Source organism: Nanorana parkeri, unplaced genomic scaffold, assembly GCF_000935625.1.
Source record: "Nanorana parkeri isolate BGI_ZX_2015 unplaced genomic scaffold, ASM93562v1 scaffold665, whole genome shotgun sequence".
Taxonomy (NCBI): domain Eukaryota; kingdom Metazoa; phylum Chordata; class Amphibia; order Anura; family Dicroglossidae; genus Nanorana; species Nanorana parkeri.
This window is the reverse complement of record NW_017306933.1, coordinates 560537-581307: the sequence shown is the minus strand read 5'-3', so window position 1 is coordinate 581307 and position 20771 is coordinate 560537. Positions and strand designations below refer to the sequence as shown.

Below are 20771 nucleotides of genomic sequence, written 5' to 3'. Positions count from 1 at the left end.
GTGTCATAGGGGCAGCTGCACGATATAAGGGTGTAGTTCCACTTTAAATTAAATTTTGAGCACACTGGCTCTTCGACACTTAGCATGCTTTACACTGTGTTGTATACTACATATTCCTGCCCACTCTTCATTGAATGCTGTGTTATACTGTATGTTAAAGGGTAAGTATACTTTTGAACAAAACCCCTGACTTTAATTAACCCACCCTCTCCAATCCCATGGACTTCTATGGGGCTGTCTCTCAAGCCTCGGATGAAAGCTCCACATAAAAAAAGGAAGGGGGTGGGGGGGGTGGGGGCATGAGGATTGGTTTGAAAGGCTTGCCCTAGGCCCACCAATGTCTTTAACAGACCCCCTTACCAGTACAGGGTTCGCATTTCATTTTGGGTTCACCACTGCTGTCAAGTTTGTTATTCGGACCTAACGTCAACAGTGGTGGTGTTGAAGGCAAAGCACTCAGTAAAGTGTAACAAGATAAGGAGTGGGAGGGTTAACATTTAACAAAACTGAGATGAACTGTCCCTACAAAGAGGACCTATCACTTTTTCTTTTAATATATATCAGATATGTTATTCTTCAAGTAGATCATAGTTTGATCAGATGTAAATTATAAAAATTTCTGATACACACTGCTAAAAATTGCAATTTTTATAGCAGGCTAACTTTAAACAGAACCAGTTGGTTCGATTTTCATCCGAGAATGTGGCGTTATCATGTCCATTTTAGGATGTACTTCCTACATACCTCTGTTCTACATCAGTCTTCTAACATCTCTCATGCCTGCTAGCAAAGTCACCTCCTCCCTACTTCAAACCCTAAAGTACAACCCCAACTCCAAAAAAGTTGGGACGCCGTGTAAAATCTACATAAAAACAGAATGCAATGATTTGCAAATCTCATAAACCCAGATTTTATTCACAATAGAAAATAGAAAACATATCAAATGCTTAAAATGAGAAAATCGACCATTTTAAGAAAAATGGTTTTCTATTGTGAATAAAATACGGGTTCATGAGATTTGCAAATCATTGCATTCTGTTTTCATGTAGATTTTACACAGTGTCCTAACTTTTTTGGAATTGGGGTTGTATGTTGACAAAACATTTTTCTTTAGTTTTGGATAGAGTAGGGAATGGTTTAAAACTGATTTTTTGTTGTTGATGAAAATTACTTTCTTAAAGCGGACCTTTACCCATATCTTTAAAATAACAACACACACACCTTTAGAAATGTTTAGCAATGACAATCTACAAACACATACTTCTAAATGATTGCCGGATTTGTATTCTTTGCATACCTTATTTCTCTTTTCTTCCCCAGTCTCCTGACAGTGGCCATGTTTACTAAGGGCAGGTTACTAGATCTCCATTTACTTCCTGAAAATCTGGCACATGTGACTAGACATGTGACTAGGACATGTGACCATGCACATCATCTCATGGGAGGAAAATGCCTTTCCAGATGAGATTTCCCAGCAATGCTCTGCTGATAACAAGGCATTCCCAGTGTGCATTGTTTTGGCAAACTGAAGTCATTTTGCCCTTTTAAAGCAGGAAGTGAATGCTCTGCAAGTGTAAGTATTTCAAAATTACAGCATTTTACACCTGATATGTCTATGCTATTATTAACCATCATGCATAGAGGGATGCATTAAAATAATTTGATTTTTGAGTGTAAAGGTCCGCTTTAAATGTTCTTGGTAACCAAAATCACAATTACAGTAAGTAATAGCATATTCAAAATTTATGGTTTTCACTGGAACAGCAGATGAGGGGAAATTTTTAAATGGAGACACTTATTCCAGAGGGATATCCTTTCATTTATAGAGATTTCATCTCACTTCCTGTTGTGTCTCCAGGATAAGGAATGAAGAAAAATCTTCCAAAAGGGGCACAGACAGCACAAAAACCTTATAGAGGTTTTTAAACATACTGTATCCAGAACTAGAAATGTTTGGCTATATATTCAGTTTAGTGAATACCTGAAGCATACCTGTATAGATACAGTTTAATGCATACCTGAAGCCATTTGGCGATACATGGATGTCATGTTAGCTTTTCCTCTTCAGCATTCTGAGTCACCTGACTAACTTGAATCCCACCTACTTCTTAAGACTTAGTATTTGCCAATCACTGTGATGGGTATCCTTTTCTGCCCAAAGGGGAAGCTTAAGTGGGAGCAACTAGATTAGGCTCAGGATTGATATTGACATGTTAGAAAGGCCCAGGATTTGGGGGTCCCAGGGCTCTGAAGAGCAAAACGTACCTGATATGCAAGCATCTTAATGACGTGGTATGTGGTGCCATTAGCAGTAACATAACTGCTTTAAAGTAGACCTAACAAGCAAGTTTCACTTAAAACATTAGGGGCCCTCCCCAAAAATGTATTGAAGCAAAAAAAAAAAAAACTTTGGTGAAAAAGAGTTAGTAACTATGATTAACTTACCCCCAATTTCCACACTGCAGCATCTTCTTAAGAGATTTTGTATACTCAACATTCCCCAGGATGTTCCCAGGATTCTGACCCTACCCTTTACTAGGCACCGCAGCCAGAAGCTGAGAGTATGGTATGTATATTTCTTCACTTTTTTCCTGCAGAGCTTTTTTTTCCGTTAATCCCACAATTTATCAAGGGGGAGAGGGACCTGATGTATTTAAGTGTGCCTTGCTTGTTAGACATAAAAAAGAAGTTAATATTATTATTATCATTTTACCTATCCCTAAATGAGCAGTGCTGTGCCCCTTGAGAGAGCCAGAATCTATTTAGGACATTGTCCTCTCCAAAGTGACCCAGGAACCATAGCGACAAGGTTGTCCTTGTACATAAATCCTGCAGAGATTCATGTCATATCTCATACCATATATCATATCATAATGTATCATATATTGCAATACAATATACCAGAATATAATATTAATAATACAATATAGTAGGATTACTGAACACAGCTGTAGAGGTATTTGATTAGTTTTTCGTATTTTGTACCTTTGTGTATGTTGATGTTGAGTCTGTGTCGCTTGTATAACTGTATTCTCTGTGTTTGTTTGGCAGTATATCGCCTTTGCTTCCCTGTTCTTCATTCTCATCTCCATCACAACGTTTTGCCTTGAGACCCACGAGGCATTCAATGACGTCGTCAACAAGACTGAGACCACCACACAAAACAACGTCACCAAGACGGAGATTATACTAGAAGTGGAGACTGAACCTTTTCTCACATATGTAGAAGGCATGTGCGTGATATGGTTCACGTTTGAGTTTCTGATGCGTGTTTTGTTCTGCCCTGATAAAATGGAATTCATTAAGAGCAGCTTGAATATTATAGACTTTGTGGCCATCTTACCTTTCTACCTGGAGGTCGGCTTGAGTGGCCTGTCTTCCAAAGCAGCCAAGGATGTCCTCGGTTTTCTTCGAGTTGTCCGATTTGTCAGGATCCTGAGAATCTTTAAGCTCACTCGACATTTTGTTGGGCTCCGAGTCCTTGGCCACACTCTACGAGCCAGTACAAATGAGTTTCTCCTTCTTATTATATTCTTGGCACTTGGGGTTTTAATTTTTGCCACCATGATATACTATGCGGAAAGGATCGGGGCAGAGCCAGGAGACCTTTCTGGCAGTGCACACACCAACTTCAAAAACATCCCCATAGGGTTTTGGTGGGCTGTGGTAACAATGACAACTTTGGGGTATGGTGACATGTATCCAGTGACCTGGTCAGGCATGTTGGTGGGTGCCCTGTGTGCTTTGGCAGGTGTGTTAACAATTGCTATGCCAGTCCCTGTCATTGTCAACAATTTTGGAATGTACTACTCCCTAGCTATGGCTAAGCAGAAGCTACCAAAGAAAAAGAACAAACATATTCCGCGGGCACCTCAACCTGGATCACCTAATTACTGTAAACCAGACATGCAGTCTCCCCATAGAAGTGCTCAAGGAGATGCCTGTCCCTTAGCTCAGGAGGAAATCATCGAGATCAACAGAACAGGTAAGATTATATGAATGACTGAATGAAGATAAGCAATAAAAATACTGCATCTTGAATAGATGTGGAAATATTTTGTGTACAATATTATGTCATAACAATTCATGATCTCAAAAGCTGATATTGCATATCTGGTTGTGTTGTAAAGCCCACTGTTGTCTTCTGTCTCTGAAAAAAGTATGATTTGCCTGCCCAATAGCCACTTCTTAGATCATCATAAAGTCAGGCAAGGAAACTTGATGATATCTCCCTTCTGTACGATACAAGGAAAATCCTGTAGTGTGAATATTACACTGTCATAATAGTGTTTCTGGAGTGGGTAGCAGTGAACTCAGAGATCCTATTGCTTAAGTCATTAAGATAAACTCCAGGCAAATTGCTAAATGCCCAGCTGAAATGCATTCAGCATACGGAAGCTGTCTTGCCAGCCAAAGGATTTGTATTTGTGCGCATCCAGTCCTTAGATTTACACAGCCTTGCCAGACAGCACAGTAAGCCTTCTGACCTGACATTCTCTGCTGCAATTAAGCACTTAAACACTGACATTAAACACTGCTCGGTCTCTTTTCTGCCCCTAGCCTGTGATTGGACAGTAAAGGTGCAGCAAAGACTGATGAGGTAATCTTTCTGCTCTCTTCCCTTGTAAGCAAGTTCCTTGTCTGCAGATGTGAATGCAGGAGACCTGATTGGCTCAGAGTGCTGTCCCTTCCTCTCCCAGTCTAAAACTGGCCATAGACTATGCGAATTTCGGCAGGTTCTTGATGAAGGGTGCCGCTGTTGGCAACCTTTCGATTGGCATCCCTTGATCAGCTGATCGAAGGAGCCGTTTGGAAAATCTTCCAACCAGCAAAGCTGCCAGACAATCAGCTGCAGGCACTGCACAGACACCGTGACAGCGGCCACAGGCCGCCGTCAGAATACATTGAAGACAGCAGGAGATTCTTCTATCAACGCTCGTAAGTGTTGATGGAGGAATATGCTAAAGTGTATGGGCAGCTTAATTTCCTTTGTACAGGGGATTACCTGAAGGTGAAAATAAGTCAAATTGACATATTTATACTAGTAGCATTTAAGATACATTTCATTTTTTTAATAAACTTAACTGCATTACAAGTGTTTATTTTTATATCTCCCTGGAGTTTAAACTCTCAAACATTTTTCAGTAATGAATCCAGATCAAGCAATTATACATTGTGCAGCAAAGCATTGCTTTACATTTTTGCCCAAACACTTACAATGATCTTGTTTCTAAACAACTGCTTCCAAGTCTCTCAGATCAGCTTCCCTGAACTTCCTGTCTAATACAAAATCACAAAGGACAGTGCAGACTCCAGTAACTGTTCATCTACCAGCTTAGAGAAGGGAGGAGAGGGGGCCAGGGGGGTGGGGAGTAGCTTGTTTTCCTGTGTCTGTGTGTTTGTGGAGACACACACAGCTTACTAGCACACACAAGGGTGACTGCATAGCCCTCTGCTTGAGAAGGGAATCACTCTAAAACAGGAAGCCAGGAACATAGCTCAGGGGACCAGCTGATTCTGGAAGAAACTAAAACTTTTAAACAATAAGGAGCAGCAGTATGTGATTTTATCAGCATTTGAAATAGCTTAAAATCCTTTTGACTTTAATATCACTTTAATGTTACCTTTCCTTATATGGGACTTACTAGATTGCTTTCAGTACATAGAATATTAGGAGGATGAGAGCAGCACAACAATTGGTTCAGCCCAGTACAGAGGTGAAAAACCAGCGTGTTTCGTGGGCTCAAAATTCCCCCTTCATCAGGGCTGAGAAACAAAAAAATCCAGAAGCAATGTATAAAAACTTTTAACGACAACTGAAAAATATATAAAAGCGTAAAAAATATATATAATATATATATAAAACAGATGCAAATTAATAAATAGAAATAATAAATCAAGATAATAATATAAATTAAAATGTGATGATGATGATGATCAAAAGACAATAGAGAAGGGAAAACATTTGCTAAAAGTCAAATGCCATGGATAAAATAAACATTGCATGAAACACTCTTGGCACAGGAAAGCCCCTGGCCAGCTCAGTGACATATCTCCAATGTGCCGCTTGTCCTTGTGACATCACATGTCCAAGCACGGGGATAGGGATACATCCCTGTGCTGACCATAAAATTCTTTGCAGGAGCACTTTGCCTGACAGCAGTTTATTAAATCTGGCGTTTGGAGAAGTTAACATTAATGACCCGGGCAGTATAATCTCTGATTTTTCTGCTACCCCTTCCAGTATTGCCATTAAGAGGATACAACACTCTAAATACTGGACTTTTCAGGTAACTATCTGCTGCAGGAATCTGCTCAAGCACAAGCTGCATTTTTCCAATAAGTGTGTTGATAATAATAAATGATGAGTGTGGAGGTGGCACAATTGGGGCTCTGGGAACCCCTGGATCAGAAGCCTGACCACAGTTGTGACTGCTGAGACCTCTATTGCTCTCTCAAAGCTTCAGGCAACTTATAACTTTCCTTCAAAGGTACACTCTAGGCAAAATGCATTGCATTTAGGTTGACAGGGAGGACACAGCATTTGAGCTTGTGACTCATCCTGACATCCACCTGGCAGAGCTGACTGCTCCACAAGTCCCTATGACTGAAGGTACTTTTCAATGGCCCTGAATTTGAACCTGGGGAAATTCAGGATGCCTTTTTTTTTGCTTTCAAGCACTGTCCTCAGTACTTCTGAGATAGAGGATGACAGCACAGAATCATGTAACTAAAAGCTTGAGTTTCATCTGGAAGCACTATGCAAAGCCTGCCAACTGCAGCCAATAATATATGAGTCACATTCAAGACAAATGTTTTGAATTCTTTTACTCCAGCACGGTTGCAATGGAGCCTGCATTGTATTAGTAATTTACTATCTGACTTTGCTTATTGTCTGAAGATGAGTGGTATACATAAATCTTATCTTATATTGAGGACCCATTCACAGCTGATTGTGATCGTAGTCAGGCGATTTAGAGGCTTTTTTTGCACAATTGTGCGCTTTTGGCCCCATAGGAGAGGCTAAAAATGGGAGCACCTGAAAAACACATGTAAACACATGTTTTTCAGATGCTCCCATTAAAGTCTAAGGGGTCCAAAATGCATGATTTTACCCTAAAAGAAGCTCATGTACTCATATGACTGTCATGTGACAGCGATCATCAGCACAATGCTCAGGTGTAAACAGACCCTTTGAGAATAACAGGATTCTTAATTTTGAGCTCTGTCATGCTTCAAGAATCGCTCAATGAAATGCTTAGGTGTGAATGTGGCCTTGAAACTAAGTGCACCTTTATAGCAGGGTGTTAAAAGCTCCGTTGTAGAAAATTTGTAGTGGCAACCATATACCTCCAATATTGGCAAATGGCAATGGTTTCTGTTTTTCCTAGCCTGTCTACAGCCTTTCTGCAGTCTTCACAATACCAGCTCCCCCAGTGGTACTTGCAATCCGACAGATGCTGGTACAAACTTTACAAATAATAAAACAAATTCCAGGTACAAATGCAAATCTAAGTGTGTGACAGTTGGTGGACTGTCAGACCAGAACTGGTGCATGCCAGGCTACAAACTTGGCAGTAGCATCACCGAAGGATGGAACAATGTGTTGGCCGTGGGCAGGCTTTTGTCGACAGATTTCCTGGTCTGAATCTGATATCTTCAATTAGGGTGCACTTTTATGTTCTTTTATATCAACACTGATTTCTCATCATTTCTCCATTTCTTTTCCTGTAGCAATGTTTATTTTGCACGATGGACAGTGTATCAGCTAGGATCCGATCAGTTGTTATAGTCAGCAACTTCATTTTTCATTTGGTACAGTTCTTCCAAAATTAAAAACATATATATGTTCATAAAATATACAAATGCAAAACAAAAAGAAAGGGGCTGCTAAATATAATATTAAAAAGTTTATGTACGGTATATCTGCGCAGAAAATAAAAAATCCATCAGTATCGTGTGCTGCTGCTGCTATAGTGGAACTAATTGGAAGTCTATGAAGGTTCTCATTTATCCAGGCTATGGTAGCTAGTAGTATATGGTCACATTCAGCTAGACTTTTCTGATACTCATTTGAGCTGAAGAAGCTATTTTGATGAATGCTGAAATGTTTTCAACAGTACAGAACAGTCCAGTCAAATGTGACTAACTGAACTGGAAGTCAACTTTAAACTTGTGGCATGACTCTGACTTAATGGAAAATTGGGAGCTGGGCTTACAAAGAAGTTTATAGTGTGTGTGAATCCCAGAACAGGTCAAATTTATCGATGGAGCAACAGCTCAGAATTTGCTCATTTCTAGGTACTGCAATGTCCCTTTTTCGAACATCAAAAAACTTTGTGATACAATTCGTGTTTTATGAATATCACATAATGTTCACATTCGCTGTCCATAGCATCTTGGATTTTTAAAGTGGTTCTATACTCAGTTGTTATCTTAAAGTGACACTAAACTCTACAGTTAAATCTTAAAAATGCATGTAAGTACCTTGACTATTAACCAAAGCTTATTTCTGCATCACTAGGCTCAAACTCAATTCCCTCGAGGGCCACTCGACAAAATTTTTTCTCCCATGGGAGCCGCTCGACAAATTTCAAACCTTAAAGGAGAACTATGAGGTGATTTTCACTCATCCTCATAGTTCGAGCCGACATGTGACAATGAAACTGTCACACGTCGGCTCAATAGATCGAGAAGTGAGCGAACGCATACCGTCGCTCGCTCACTTCTCTACCCTGTCCCTGCAGAGAGCCGTGACTGTCAGTCACAGTTCCCTGCAGGGATCCCCCCCTCCGATCCTCCAGCTCTGACTGGAGGAACGAACAGGGGCGGGTACAGCTGGCTCTGCCTCTAGATAGGCAGAGGGAGCTGTCAATCACGCAGCTGGGGGGATCTCGACAGTAATGTCCGGATCTGTCCCGGCAGTGGCGGTCTCAGTATACCACGAGCTGTAGCTCCCTATATACTGAGCTTTGGGTCATGGGAGGACGCTAGTTTATGTCCTCCCGTGACCCTGAGGAAAACTATGGGGAAAAGCACTTACCACATAGTTCTCCTTTAAAATAAAATGTTACTATATGCGATATGGTACTACGGACCCCAATACACACAATAGGGCCCCATTCATATCTGTAGGTTTAGGTACAATTAGGGATTCCTGCGTCAGAAACTTGCGTTTTCCTGCAGCAGGATCCCCACTGCACACCCACCCACCCGTAAATTAAATACACAGCCCCCTCTCCGGCTTACCTTGTTGCAGGGAGGAGGCTGTGAGCGGCGCCACGATCACCGATCCATTTATCTACTGGCGATTAGTAATGTCTGCTGCAGACATTACTAATCTAATCAATCCTTTCGGCTGGCGTTTAGTGAAGACACCGGCCGAAAAGGATCCGAGTTACGGCACAGAAGCAGCTATGCGGTCTGCATCCGACAGAGATGCAGACCGTGTAGCTGCTCCCGCAAGTCTGGTACGCCGTCCGTGACCGTGTACCAGACTTGTGAGCGGGCTGCGGGCCACATAGTACCGGCTCGCGGGATGGTAGTTTGAGACCACTGCTGATGATCCTCAAATCCTCTCTGAATTGGTGCTGACATTGTTCTTCCTTCTGGAGGGGAGCTACTTTTATACACCATGGTCCCTGTGTGTGTTGTAAACTTGCCGCGGCTTCTAGCTCGCTTTTGTGATGGACTACAATCTCATGTTTAATTTACTCATTTGTATTGAGATTGTAGTCCATCATGGCAGGGATTTTGGAGCGGTGGGAACTTTACAACACACACAGGGACCATAGGGAACAAAAGTAGCCACTCTCCAGAAGGAAGGACAGTGTCAGTACCAATTCAGAGATGATTTGAGGATCTACAGCCGAGTGATACACAGATAAGATACATTTTTGTTGATAGGGCATTTGAATGCATTTTTATGGTTTAACTTCTGAGTTTAGTGCTACTTTAAATCCCTGTAATAAGTCTGCTTGGAATGGATAAATTATAAATACAAAGGGGCTTAAGTAGTACCTTTCCAGGGAAAAAATGCCACTCCAGGTTCACTCCACAGTTTTGGAAATTGTAGGTTTACTTTTAACCTGAACTTGAGCAGATATATAAAGTCACACATTAATGCAGCTCTGTATTCATTATTAAATAAATGTATATATATTTCCGGCCGCTAATGTAAGTACCTGAATTTGACTAATGTCAGCCTCTTGAAATCCATTGCACAACAATACTAAGACTGAAAGAGCGAGGGGCAGCACTGGGAGCCAATCAGGAGTGCTGCATGTAAATGTGATGGCAAGGACCATACTGATAGGTAGAGCAAGCAGAGTGAGCAGAGGGATGACCTCATTAAATTGCTGCTGCTCCTACAACTCTGTCCAATGGGCAGGGTGGTATAAGCAGTGTATTCCCTAATTATATCAGAGTGGTATCATCCCAGGAGGCTCTCTAGCAAAGCACTATAAATCTCAGGACTGAAAGGATAGCTTTGCAAATCATTTGGCAGGTAAAACAGCTCCCTTGTATGTATTTCAGGTATGTATTTAGATGTTTGCCTGGAATTAAGCTTTAAGTTAATATTCAAACAAGGATGCTTAAATGCAAATAGAGTATTTTAGTTTGTTGTGATGGCATAGGTTGTTTTTTAATTATAATATATGCTGAGTTTAGGGACTGTGACCTAGGAGCATGCAAATATAAAGAAATGCTAGGAAGGAACTTTTCTTTGATGTCTCTCTATAGACATCTGTAGATGGCTTTTCCCAAGCATCAGATAGTGAGTTTCAACTGGCAGACCCTTTTACTTACTTTTTGTCTTACAAAATATTTTTTTTAATCAAATATTGTCAATAATCAAAAATTGATAAATACAGTTGAAAATGACAGATGGCTGAGAATTCCAGTGCAGCTCCCAGGGAACAGCAAGAAAAAGTGAAAACTATATTGGCAAACTTGCTGGATCTGTAATGTATTAACTAACGCAAGCTGTGTTACACGTTTACTTATTTTTTGTGTTATAATTTTATTTGAATGATCTAAAATGTAATACAGACAGTATTATCTGCAGTAATGTACTATAATGTGGAGTAACATCTGCATTTTAATATGTGGTTACGTAACAGGCTTCATTAGTGAGTTTAACCTGATAAAATATTTACAGCCATGAAAGAGCAATATTAATACATTAATTCTGTAATAATTATTAGGCAGTACTAGCCAGAAGGAATAATATCTCTTCAGAGCTATTATGTAATTTTTTAAAATTAATTTTATTATGGTAAGCCCCGTGATCTCCGATCAAGGTAACTGTCCAAAAGAATGCAATGAGAATGCGTTCATGCCTACTACGTTTTAAGCTGAATCTGTGACCAGGCTAAGGACATTCAAGTGCTTACATATTCTTAACAAGCAGTAAATCAGCTTCAAAACAAGAGCAACCTCTGTAGCTGCAGCATTGTGGAGCAATTCATCATTTACATTAAAAGCAGAGTACCTGAAGTCAGGTTTTAGTAAGTTTCAGTAGCTACTGCTTACCCTGCTACCTTAAAGTGACATTAAACCCTCAGATTTTTTAACATAAAACAATACTGTAATGTGTGCCTTACTGTAATCCATGGTAGTTTCCCTTCTCTTTGCTGCTCTTCCTTTTAAATCCTCATTTCTAATGCTGGGGGAGAACTTTCCTTTTCAGCTCAGGGCCTCTTCCTGTAGTGCTGGCTCAGGTTTCAAGCCTATACAAACGTATACACAGACACCGTGTAACCATTCCTGAGACAAGGCAGTCTGCTGCAAAACAGAACTTCTGCCCCGCATGAGAACAGATACATATTTAAAAGGAAGAGCAGCAAAGAGAAGAAGGGAAACTACCATGGATTGATTACAGTAAGGCACACATTACAGTATTGTTTTATGTTAAAAAATCTGAGGGTTTAATGTCACTTTAAGCAGTGACTTGGCAGATTAGAAACCTTCTAACCTTAAAAACACAGAGCATGACCTGGAAAAGAACAAGGTTTGTACTTCCCTGCTGTCCACTTCTCCGATCTTCGGTTAGTTGAAGAGCTACCACTGCCTTAAAAATGTTCACGTTTGATGCTTTTGGGAGTTTTGGATGCCTACGCCCGCTGTTATGTATTGTGGTTGACCCCTACATAACTACTGTGTCCTGTAATGCCAGAAGGGTCAACTGGAGGAACCACAGAGAACAACTGGGGCACCAGAAGTGTGTTCAATGTGAAAAGGCCACTGCTCTGCAGGATAGCAAAGATAGAAGTAATGTGCAGGGGGCAGGTGTGTTTAGCTTCTATTGCATTGTGTGCTAATTGACATTTTTTAACTCAGTGACACTCACTTGATGAATCATTTACTGCTTTTAAGACTGTGTAAAGATTTGGATGTCTATAGCCTGGAAACATGTTTACTTTTAGGACAAGTCTGGTCCAACAGCTAAATGCACAGTTGAAGCACATACGGTATATTAGATGACATTTGGAAATGTTGTATAAAGATCAATTTCAGTGGAATTTAAAATTACCTTTAAAGAAATACTGACATGAAGTTTTATTATACAGAGGTACCTCGGTTCATGAACGCTTCTGTTCACGTACAATTCGGTTCGCGAACAGGAAGTTTGGCAAAATTTTGTTTCCTATTGCGAACTCCACATTGGGTGACGAACACAACCGGAGCCATCTTCCCCGCTCTGACACATGGTCGTGGCTTCCTCTAGTCGAGATCGCGGTCTGATCACAGTTTGATTCAGTTCGCAACCAATTCGTTTCGCGACCAGAATCGTGGAACGCATCAAGTTCGTGAACCGAGGTACCACTGTATATTTCATATGAGCTGTATTTTAATGAGACAATCCAACCATGACTAACACAGAGGGAGCACAATTTAGCTGCTCAGGACTTCAGTTTCAATCAAGCATTCCTATAGTGTACCTGCCTGCTCCATTCACTTTGCATGGCAATTTGGTGGTCTGGGAGGGAACACATTTTGCTCACCTGCTTGTAATGAGGTGTTTCTAAACACAACCACTGTAGGCTGATGCTGTATCATATACAGAATGCCTAATATATTAAAATTGTTTGTAGTCAAGTCAAGGAGTGCCAAAACCACACTTTAAAAATTCAGAACAGGATTTTATTGATTCCACAATTATCAGGAAGATGACAAGAGATAGACAACTTGTTTCAAAGGCTCAAGAAAACCCCTTACATCACGATTGTTGAGCCCCCCGAAATGTGCTGGCTGTCTTTTGTTATCTTCATGATGACCGTGCTCCTTAGTGCTTGACTACAAACATATTTCACAAACTGGCTGACCCCTGGACTTGGGGGGAAAACACGTTTTTATGGGTAGCTGACAAACCCAGGCACTTGGGTCGAATAATAGACACTGCGCCAACCACCCAGAAAACTGGGTCCAGCGCCTTACTCTTACTTCCTTTTTAATTTATCAAGCTGACAGCATGTTGTAGTTGTTTCATTTGCTAATTCTACTAATTCTAATAACATTCGCAGTTATGTATTTAGCAGCAATCACACCTGTACATACACTGAGAATTGGATTTTGGGCCATGTTGGACAAAAAGATGCCACAAAATCTACATTTTTTTTTCTATGAGATTTCTTGATGTACATTTAGCTGTATGTTAGGAAAAAGGGCACATACAGTGAACCTGTGCCTTTACCTAAGCTGGCCAAGCTAAACATTTGATAATGCCTTCAGAGACTTGGAGAATGTTGTTCGAAATTTCTTTGATTTTAACTTTCGATTTTGGAAATTAATGGATTTTTCTGAATGAAAACCACATTCACTGCAAAACACATTCACCCTGTTCCTTCACATTTTCCATCTTTACAGTTAAAAATGATGGTTGATTGGACCCCATTAACTATTAAGAAAATCAAACTAATGTTCAGAGAACAAATTTTTTCTAATGAAATTCTACAGGTGTATGGCAAGCTTAACCCTCCCTACTTCTGTCTGCTGCCCAAGACCTTGCTGTGGCCCCTGCAATGATTAATTGGAAATATTAATTGTCCCCTATAGTTTGGGCACATTTATTACCCCTACATGTGACAACAATCTGGCCTAGTGATTGGTTACACAGGCCCTGAACACTGTATTGTAGGGGGGAAGGGGAAGTCTGTGCGCCATACGTGAAAGATATTGGATTTTTACTAGGGCTGCAACAGGGATTGGTGGAAGTGGGCTCCTTTTAATTAGCAGCAAGTTAGTTGTGGCTTTTCTTATTTTATAGTTTGCTTTAAAGGTAATAAAATTTACCTTTAACGCAAACCGAAACCAACATTCTTTTGTACATTTTGTTACATGTTTTCCAAAGTGCGTCAACACTCAACATGAAGAATCCCATTATTTTCCAAAGTGCCTGTCCATACCTGAGCATTATGTTGCTTGTAGCTTGAAAAAGTACACGAGCTTTTTAGAGGCAGAATCATTCGGGTTTTGGCCTTTATAGACTACAGTGAGATCACCGAAACTTGTTCGCTAAATTTTTGCAATTAATAACCACCTCCTTCAAGGAACTAGCTTTCCATTGGCTAAAGCAAAAAACATTCAAGCCTGAAGAATGCGCACAAAGACATGCAAAAAAAAAAAAGATTCAAAATCATCTGAAAACACTCACCCTCAAATGTGAATGGGGGCTTATTGTTGTCAAAGGCTCTTTTAGGGAGACTCCTTCTCTTTTGATAATCTTAAAGGAAATTAACATTTTTTAAAAATACATTTTACTAAATCATTATTAATATTTTATTATTTTATGTTTTAAAAAAAAATCTAAAAACCCTTTTAATGCTTAAAGCTCCTTTACATATATAAGTAGTTAATCTATATGTAGTGGCCCTTTAACTTTCCTTTTTTTTTCTCTTGCTGTCAACAGTTGAAAAGTATGCAAATCAGAGCATGCAAATCCTCTGGAAGACTCGTTGCTTTCTGGAACTTGAATATCAGAACAATGTACCGAGTCTTTTTCTGCCGCTGATATGCAGCCCATGCAGTCACAACTCTACCTTTTTTTCCAATTGCTAAAGCACACATTGGAAGTCCAAGTACAACCAAATACAAAACCTTTTTTTTAGAAATTAGAACATCTGTCAAGTTTTTATCGATGTCTGTGTCCCCGATAGGGAGATTCAACAGCACTATTTGTCCTGGTCACCGTTATCACTGAAAGTGAAAATTTTGGGCTGTCACCAGAACAGGAATAGAAAATAAATCTCCCAATGGGGAGGGATTTCCTCTCACTTACAGTTGTGGCTATTGGACAGAAATCAAAGGGAAATCTCCCCAAAGGGACACAGATAGTAAGAAAAAAAGCTGACCCCTATCACTGTATCCAAATTTTTATTTTTTTTTCCAAAAGTTTGGCTTTAGTTCTTCATTAACAGCCCTGCCATTTAACAGACGGGATTTTGTATCTCTGCACTGGTCTGCACATTTTTGTGTTTGTTAATATAAGCCACTTGATATTTACTACTGTTAGGATCAGTTCAACCAAAACAATATTTTAGTTTTTAGTAGATTCTGGGGAGTTAAACCAATTGACAATTCCTTCTATTTCCTGGGAATAACGTTGATAAGATCTCTACGCTTTAGTTTGTGTCAGCAAACTGTGGTGTGGCATTGTTGTTGAGGTTTTTTTTATTTCATATTATAGAGAATCCAGAGGAGCTAGATGTTGACTCAGCCAACCAGGTTCACCTATAACTAAAATATCACATTTGGTTGGACTGGCCCTTTAATAACAGAATAGTAACAGCAACACTACACAATCTTCTCAGGTTATTTAGCTGATATTCACCCAGAGGTGCCTATTTACAGCTTTAGCACCCAGAGGTGCCTATATACAGCTTTAGGTGTCCTCTAGAGTGCCCTGCAAGCAGCAATGCCTGGTGGTGCTCTGATATGTAAATGTTAAGTTGCTGTGGAAGTCAGGGCGATTTTGGGTCTCTTCTGCAAACTACAGCTTCCTATTGATCAGTAATACTGCCATTCACATGGCTTGACCAGTAGATGGTCAAGCAGAGAGTGAGCCAGGTGTTAATTCCTAGATGAATCAGAAATTCACATAAAGGAATACCCCAGGTCTAGGGACACCTGAAACCTGACAGCTTCATAATATTTATGTCACTACAGGTACACTTTAACTACAGTTGCATCCTGGATGGCATTAACTGTTTACTGACTGATTTTAAACCTTATCCAGTGTTGCTCTTTAACAACAGGTTGGGTTTGGATATTGTGAGTAAAGTGTACACCTTTCATAGCATACACTTTTTTCCTACTGTTTTTAATACATGCAGTCCCCGAGTTACATACATCCAGCTTACAAACGGAGGCTATTACTGTACAGCAGGGGTAGTTGTAATGCTACTGCGCTCATGCTGACGAGGAGTGCCCACCTTTTTGGGTCTGGATTGTAGTACTGTATGTACATTACAGGAATTTGGCTCTTGTTAGACATGCAGACGAGGGGTGCCCACCTCTTCTCCTGGGTCGCTGTGAGGTTTTTACTGCTGTCTGTATCCTCATTAGAAAGATTTAATCTCACTTCCAGTCCTTGAGACAACAGGAAGTGAAAGGAAATCTACCCCTAGGAAGGGAAATTCACTCCTGTAAGAGTGATCATGGGAAAAAGGTGTCTCCACTGAAGCTTTATCACCAATCCTTGTTTCCACAACATCCCAAAATGTTCAAAATCCAATTGTCACAGGGACAGAAAGTGAGGTGAAATCTTCTGAACAGGGGCACACACAGCAAAACAAACTTTACAGGGGGTAAACCCTTCCCTATGCTATCCAAAACAACAACAAAAAAGTTTGGCTGGAGTTACACTTAAAAAATTTACCTGTTCCAACTTACATACAAATTCAATTTAAGAACAAACCTACAGTCCCTATCTTGTTCGTAATCCAGGGACTGCCTGTAATCCAATAAACTAAAAACAAAGACGCTTCATTGACCATGTAATTGTAAATATGAAAACCTACAGAAATAAATTGTTTTGTAAATATTTTATAGTATAAATATTTGATTGTATACAATATTTATGTATTTTTAAAATGTTATCACAGCAGTACAGCTGCTGCAAAATGCTAGAAGACCTGTTTTCTGACGTACATATCATCGTCATATAAAAAAACGCATCCCAGTAGGACGTGCTGCATACAGAGAAATGCGGTGCAATGCAAAGCAGGTCATACTCTGCTTCTAAATTGTCTGCTCTTTTGAAGTCAATAAGAACTTGCTGACATAAGTTTGGTGTGCATTTAAAACGCATGTCGAACAAAAATAATGTCCATTTACATGAGCCCTTAGAGAAATTTCCCTTTACTTCCTGTCATAGGGCATTGATGTGAGTCCATTCTTATATATTATATATATACTGTATATACTGGTACCCTATTAGTATATATATATATATATATATACATACCGTATATACTCGAGTATAAGCCGAGATTTTCAGCCCATTTTTTTTTACCGTTGGTACTCTCACCAGCCCTTTATGCATTCTCCAAAGGCATATATGGAAAATGTTTAGCAATGGGGACAAGGATAGAAGAAAAAATCTAATTCCTTCACCCTCTTGCTGAACGCAAAAGAAACAAAAAAGTTTAGGCTGGAGTCACACTTTAAATCTTGTTTGCAAGATGTTACATGTTGAGTAATATCTCAGTAAAACAAAAAAGAAAGAGCTTAGGAACATGGGACTGCACTGAACTTCATATTAGGAGGTTCAGATCCCGGACTTTTTAGAAAATAAATGTAGCAGCAGCCACAGTGAGCACAGACTACTTGTTCCTTAACCCTTGATTAATTAAAGAGAACCTGTCAGGATTGATATATGGTAACAGATTTGCCTTAACAGGTGCAAGCTGCAAGGTCCTCATCCTTCTCTCATTACGTAAAGCTGGACTCCAGGCAAACAGCTAAATACGTACAGGAGGACTGTTTTACCTGCCAAAGGATTGGTATTTCTGGTCACCCTGTTCTGAGATTTACACAGCTTTGCCACACCACACAGCTCTGTCTGAGCAGGAGACTAACTCTTACACTTACAAGTCTTGTCACCGAATCCTGTGACTGGACATTGAAGGAGAAGCAGCAGACTGATGAGCTCATCTCTCTGTCAAACTGCTCTCTCTTTATCAGCATGCTTCTTACACTGCATCATAATGGAGCTCTGCTTTGCTGGGACTGCAAGAGGTTGATACCAAGTCAGATTTAAGTACTTACACTACTTGTATTTAGCAAAAACAATATGCTTAATGATGTATTAATGAGTGCAGAGCTGCTTTATTTTATTGTCTTTCATATCTGACTCGAGTTTACAGCTGTAATAAGCTACTGCCCTGGTTTTTAGCTTAGGAGTTCTGACTTTTATGGTTGCATGTATGTTCTGGGTCAGTGAATTTCTAAATAGTGAAGCAAGCTTGAGGGTGGTGGCACTGCAGCTAGGATGAGGATGGCAGCCCTGTAGCTAGTATGAGGATGGCAGCCTAGTAGTTCGCACAATTAAAAACAATGGCAGCTTCAATGTTTATTGACAATATCCCTTGAATACTGATTCTGCGCTGCAGCATTTTATATATGCAACAAGGTCATTCTTTTTCCCTTCAGTTATTATTCCCTTATAACAGAGAATACTATACTTAAATGGATATCCACCCTAATGCTATAACCTGAACATGACCAATATCATTTGTTTTGGAAATTACTTACATGTATTTTTTGGGATCTATAATCTGTTTATGTCTAATAGTTTATGGCTTTAGAATTTGCAGCCTCACAGGTAGTTCTGAATTCTGACAATGCCAAGGGCATGTACAACAATAAACCCCTTTTATTCAGCCACTACCAGCCTACCTTCTCAGATTAATGCAGCAATTTAATCTGCCTTAATAATACCCTTTCTTTATCCATCATCCATCGAGGGACACAGAATAGTAGTCATTCGTGACTTTAATCCAGCCCCTGTGTAACCCTGCCTCCAACCATCATGCCTCAGTATTTTTCTTGTATCCTAATAGATTGGATACCCTTTTTCCTCTGCCCACTGCTGTGAAAAACTCTAGTTATATTTTTTCTGTATATTTTCCTCTTCATTCAAGATACTTGATACACTCAGTTCTCAGTTTTAGGTATCTGGTGTAACTGTCTGACCTTTATTGGCGGTGACTCAGATTTGTGTATCGTCGTCAGGGTGGATTATCACTTTAAAAGAGACTGCTCCATCTTGAGGTCAAACACTTATACACAGGAGCTTTTGAAACAAATATCTAAAGGACTGCATTACAGCTGCAAAGGAGTTTTGTAATCATATGTTTGCATCCTGTATGAGTGTAATGTCTGTCCATATGCGTAAGTCGCTTTGGCTTTGTGCCTGGCATGCTGAGGCCACCGTAAAGAAACATTTAGCTCACACAATCTCAGACGTCAAAGACGTCACTTTGTCTTCGTCCTTGGCAATGTCATTCCCGATACCTCTGGTGGTCGGAGTTTATATCTTCCTCAGCACAGAAGATGGGGCAGAAAAATAACATTCTTCATCTGCTTGTTCAGCAGTACCTTGTACAGTCCACTTCCCACTCAAGCGGCAGATTTTGATCCTCTTCCACCATTGTCTCTCTCTCTCTGTAGGGATATTGTGACTTCGTAGTTCCAGAGGGAGCAGTTTCCACTGCTCCATTGTCCTTGTGACAAAAAGCTATTCAGTGTACTCTGGTAGTTTTAACTCTCTACCTATGGCATGGACTATTAGATCCTCCTTAGTGCCTCCTATTTCCTGGTTAACCCATTGTGGAATGCCTTGGACTCCTCTTGAAAAAGAGTCTTCTATCACCTACTCTCCTTGAGAGTATCAGCTTTATAGTTCCACTTCTTATGTTATCCTTCTGTACCTTGCAAATTGCCTTCTATGTGAGAAAAACTGATATTTGGCCTATGTCCTGCTAACTTTTGCTGGATTTTAGCCAGAATGCAAATTATCTCTTCCCTTCTCCTGGAAGCATTTTCCCAATGGATCTATCCAATCACACAATCCTTGTGTCTGTTTTTATAAACAGTTTTCATATATCTGCATCTGATGTTCTCTATTTTACTAGCAAGGGTCCTTCCCATGAGTGGATCTCCTTTCTCTTTGCAAGGAAGCATGCACACTCATGATTTAGCTCCCTCCCTGAAGGCTCAACAGACAGAACAATCCTTAGTTTGACTATATACTTTTTCTAAGTGGGATATTGTAAGTCCAGAGGTCGATGATAGTTCCTCTTGCTATTATTTATTGCTCTTATTTTTTCTAAGTGCTTCTAGCTGGTTTATTAACCCCAGCTGCTTTACAGTGGATTCTACCCTTTGCAAGACCAAGATTTCCGATTCCTGGAATCATATATTTAATGCTTGATCAGGTGGATTATGGTATGGTTAGCACATCTCTGAACTATCTTTGGTTGTGAACTGAAAGGACTCCATCTTTTTCTTCTGCCCCTATCCTCCATGTTTGCCTGTTGGCATTACAGTGTATCCTCACTCCTACCTACCCTTTATACAGGTATTGTTGATCACTTTACCCTCTGCTTTTATAAGATTTAGGTATGCTCTTTTAGAGCATACTTTTCTCTCATATAATATTCTTTAAGCCTTCAAATTTGGGCCTATATCTCCCAAAGGTTGAGGGTGTTTTACTCAAGCCTCCAGCTGTTAAATAGTTGGTCTATTTTTTTCTCTAGTAACTTTTC

The 20771-nt window shown here is 39.9% G+C and overlaps 1 protein-coding gene across 3 annotated transcripts in view; it reads left to right on the top strand.

The window, feature by feature from the left end:
* The window catches only part of LOC108792635 (potassium voltage-gated channel subfamily C member 1-like), a 114045-nt gene that overhangs the window by 57582 nt on the left and 35692 nt on the right, over positions 1–20771 (top strand). For all 3 annotated transcript variants that reach the window (XM_018563452.1, XM_018563451.1, XM_018563453.1), the window contains exon 2: positions 3052–3985. In XM_018563452.1, the coding sequence (XP_018418954.1) occupies positions 3052–3985 (934 nt within the window). The remainder of the gene's footprint in view (positions 1–3051; positions 3986–20771) is intronic.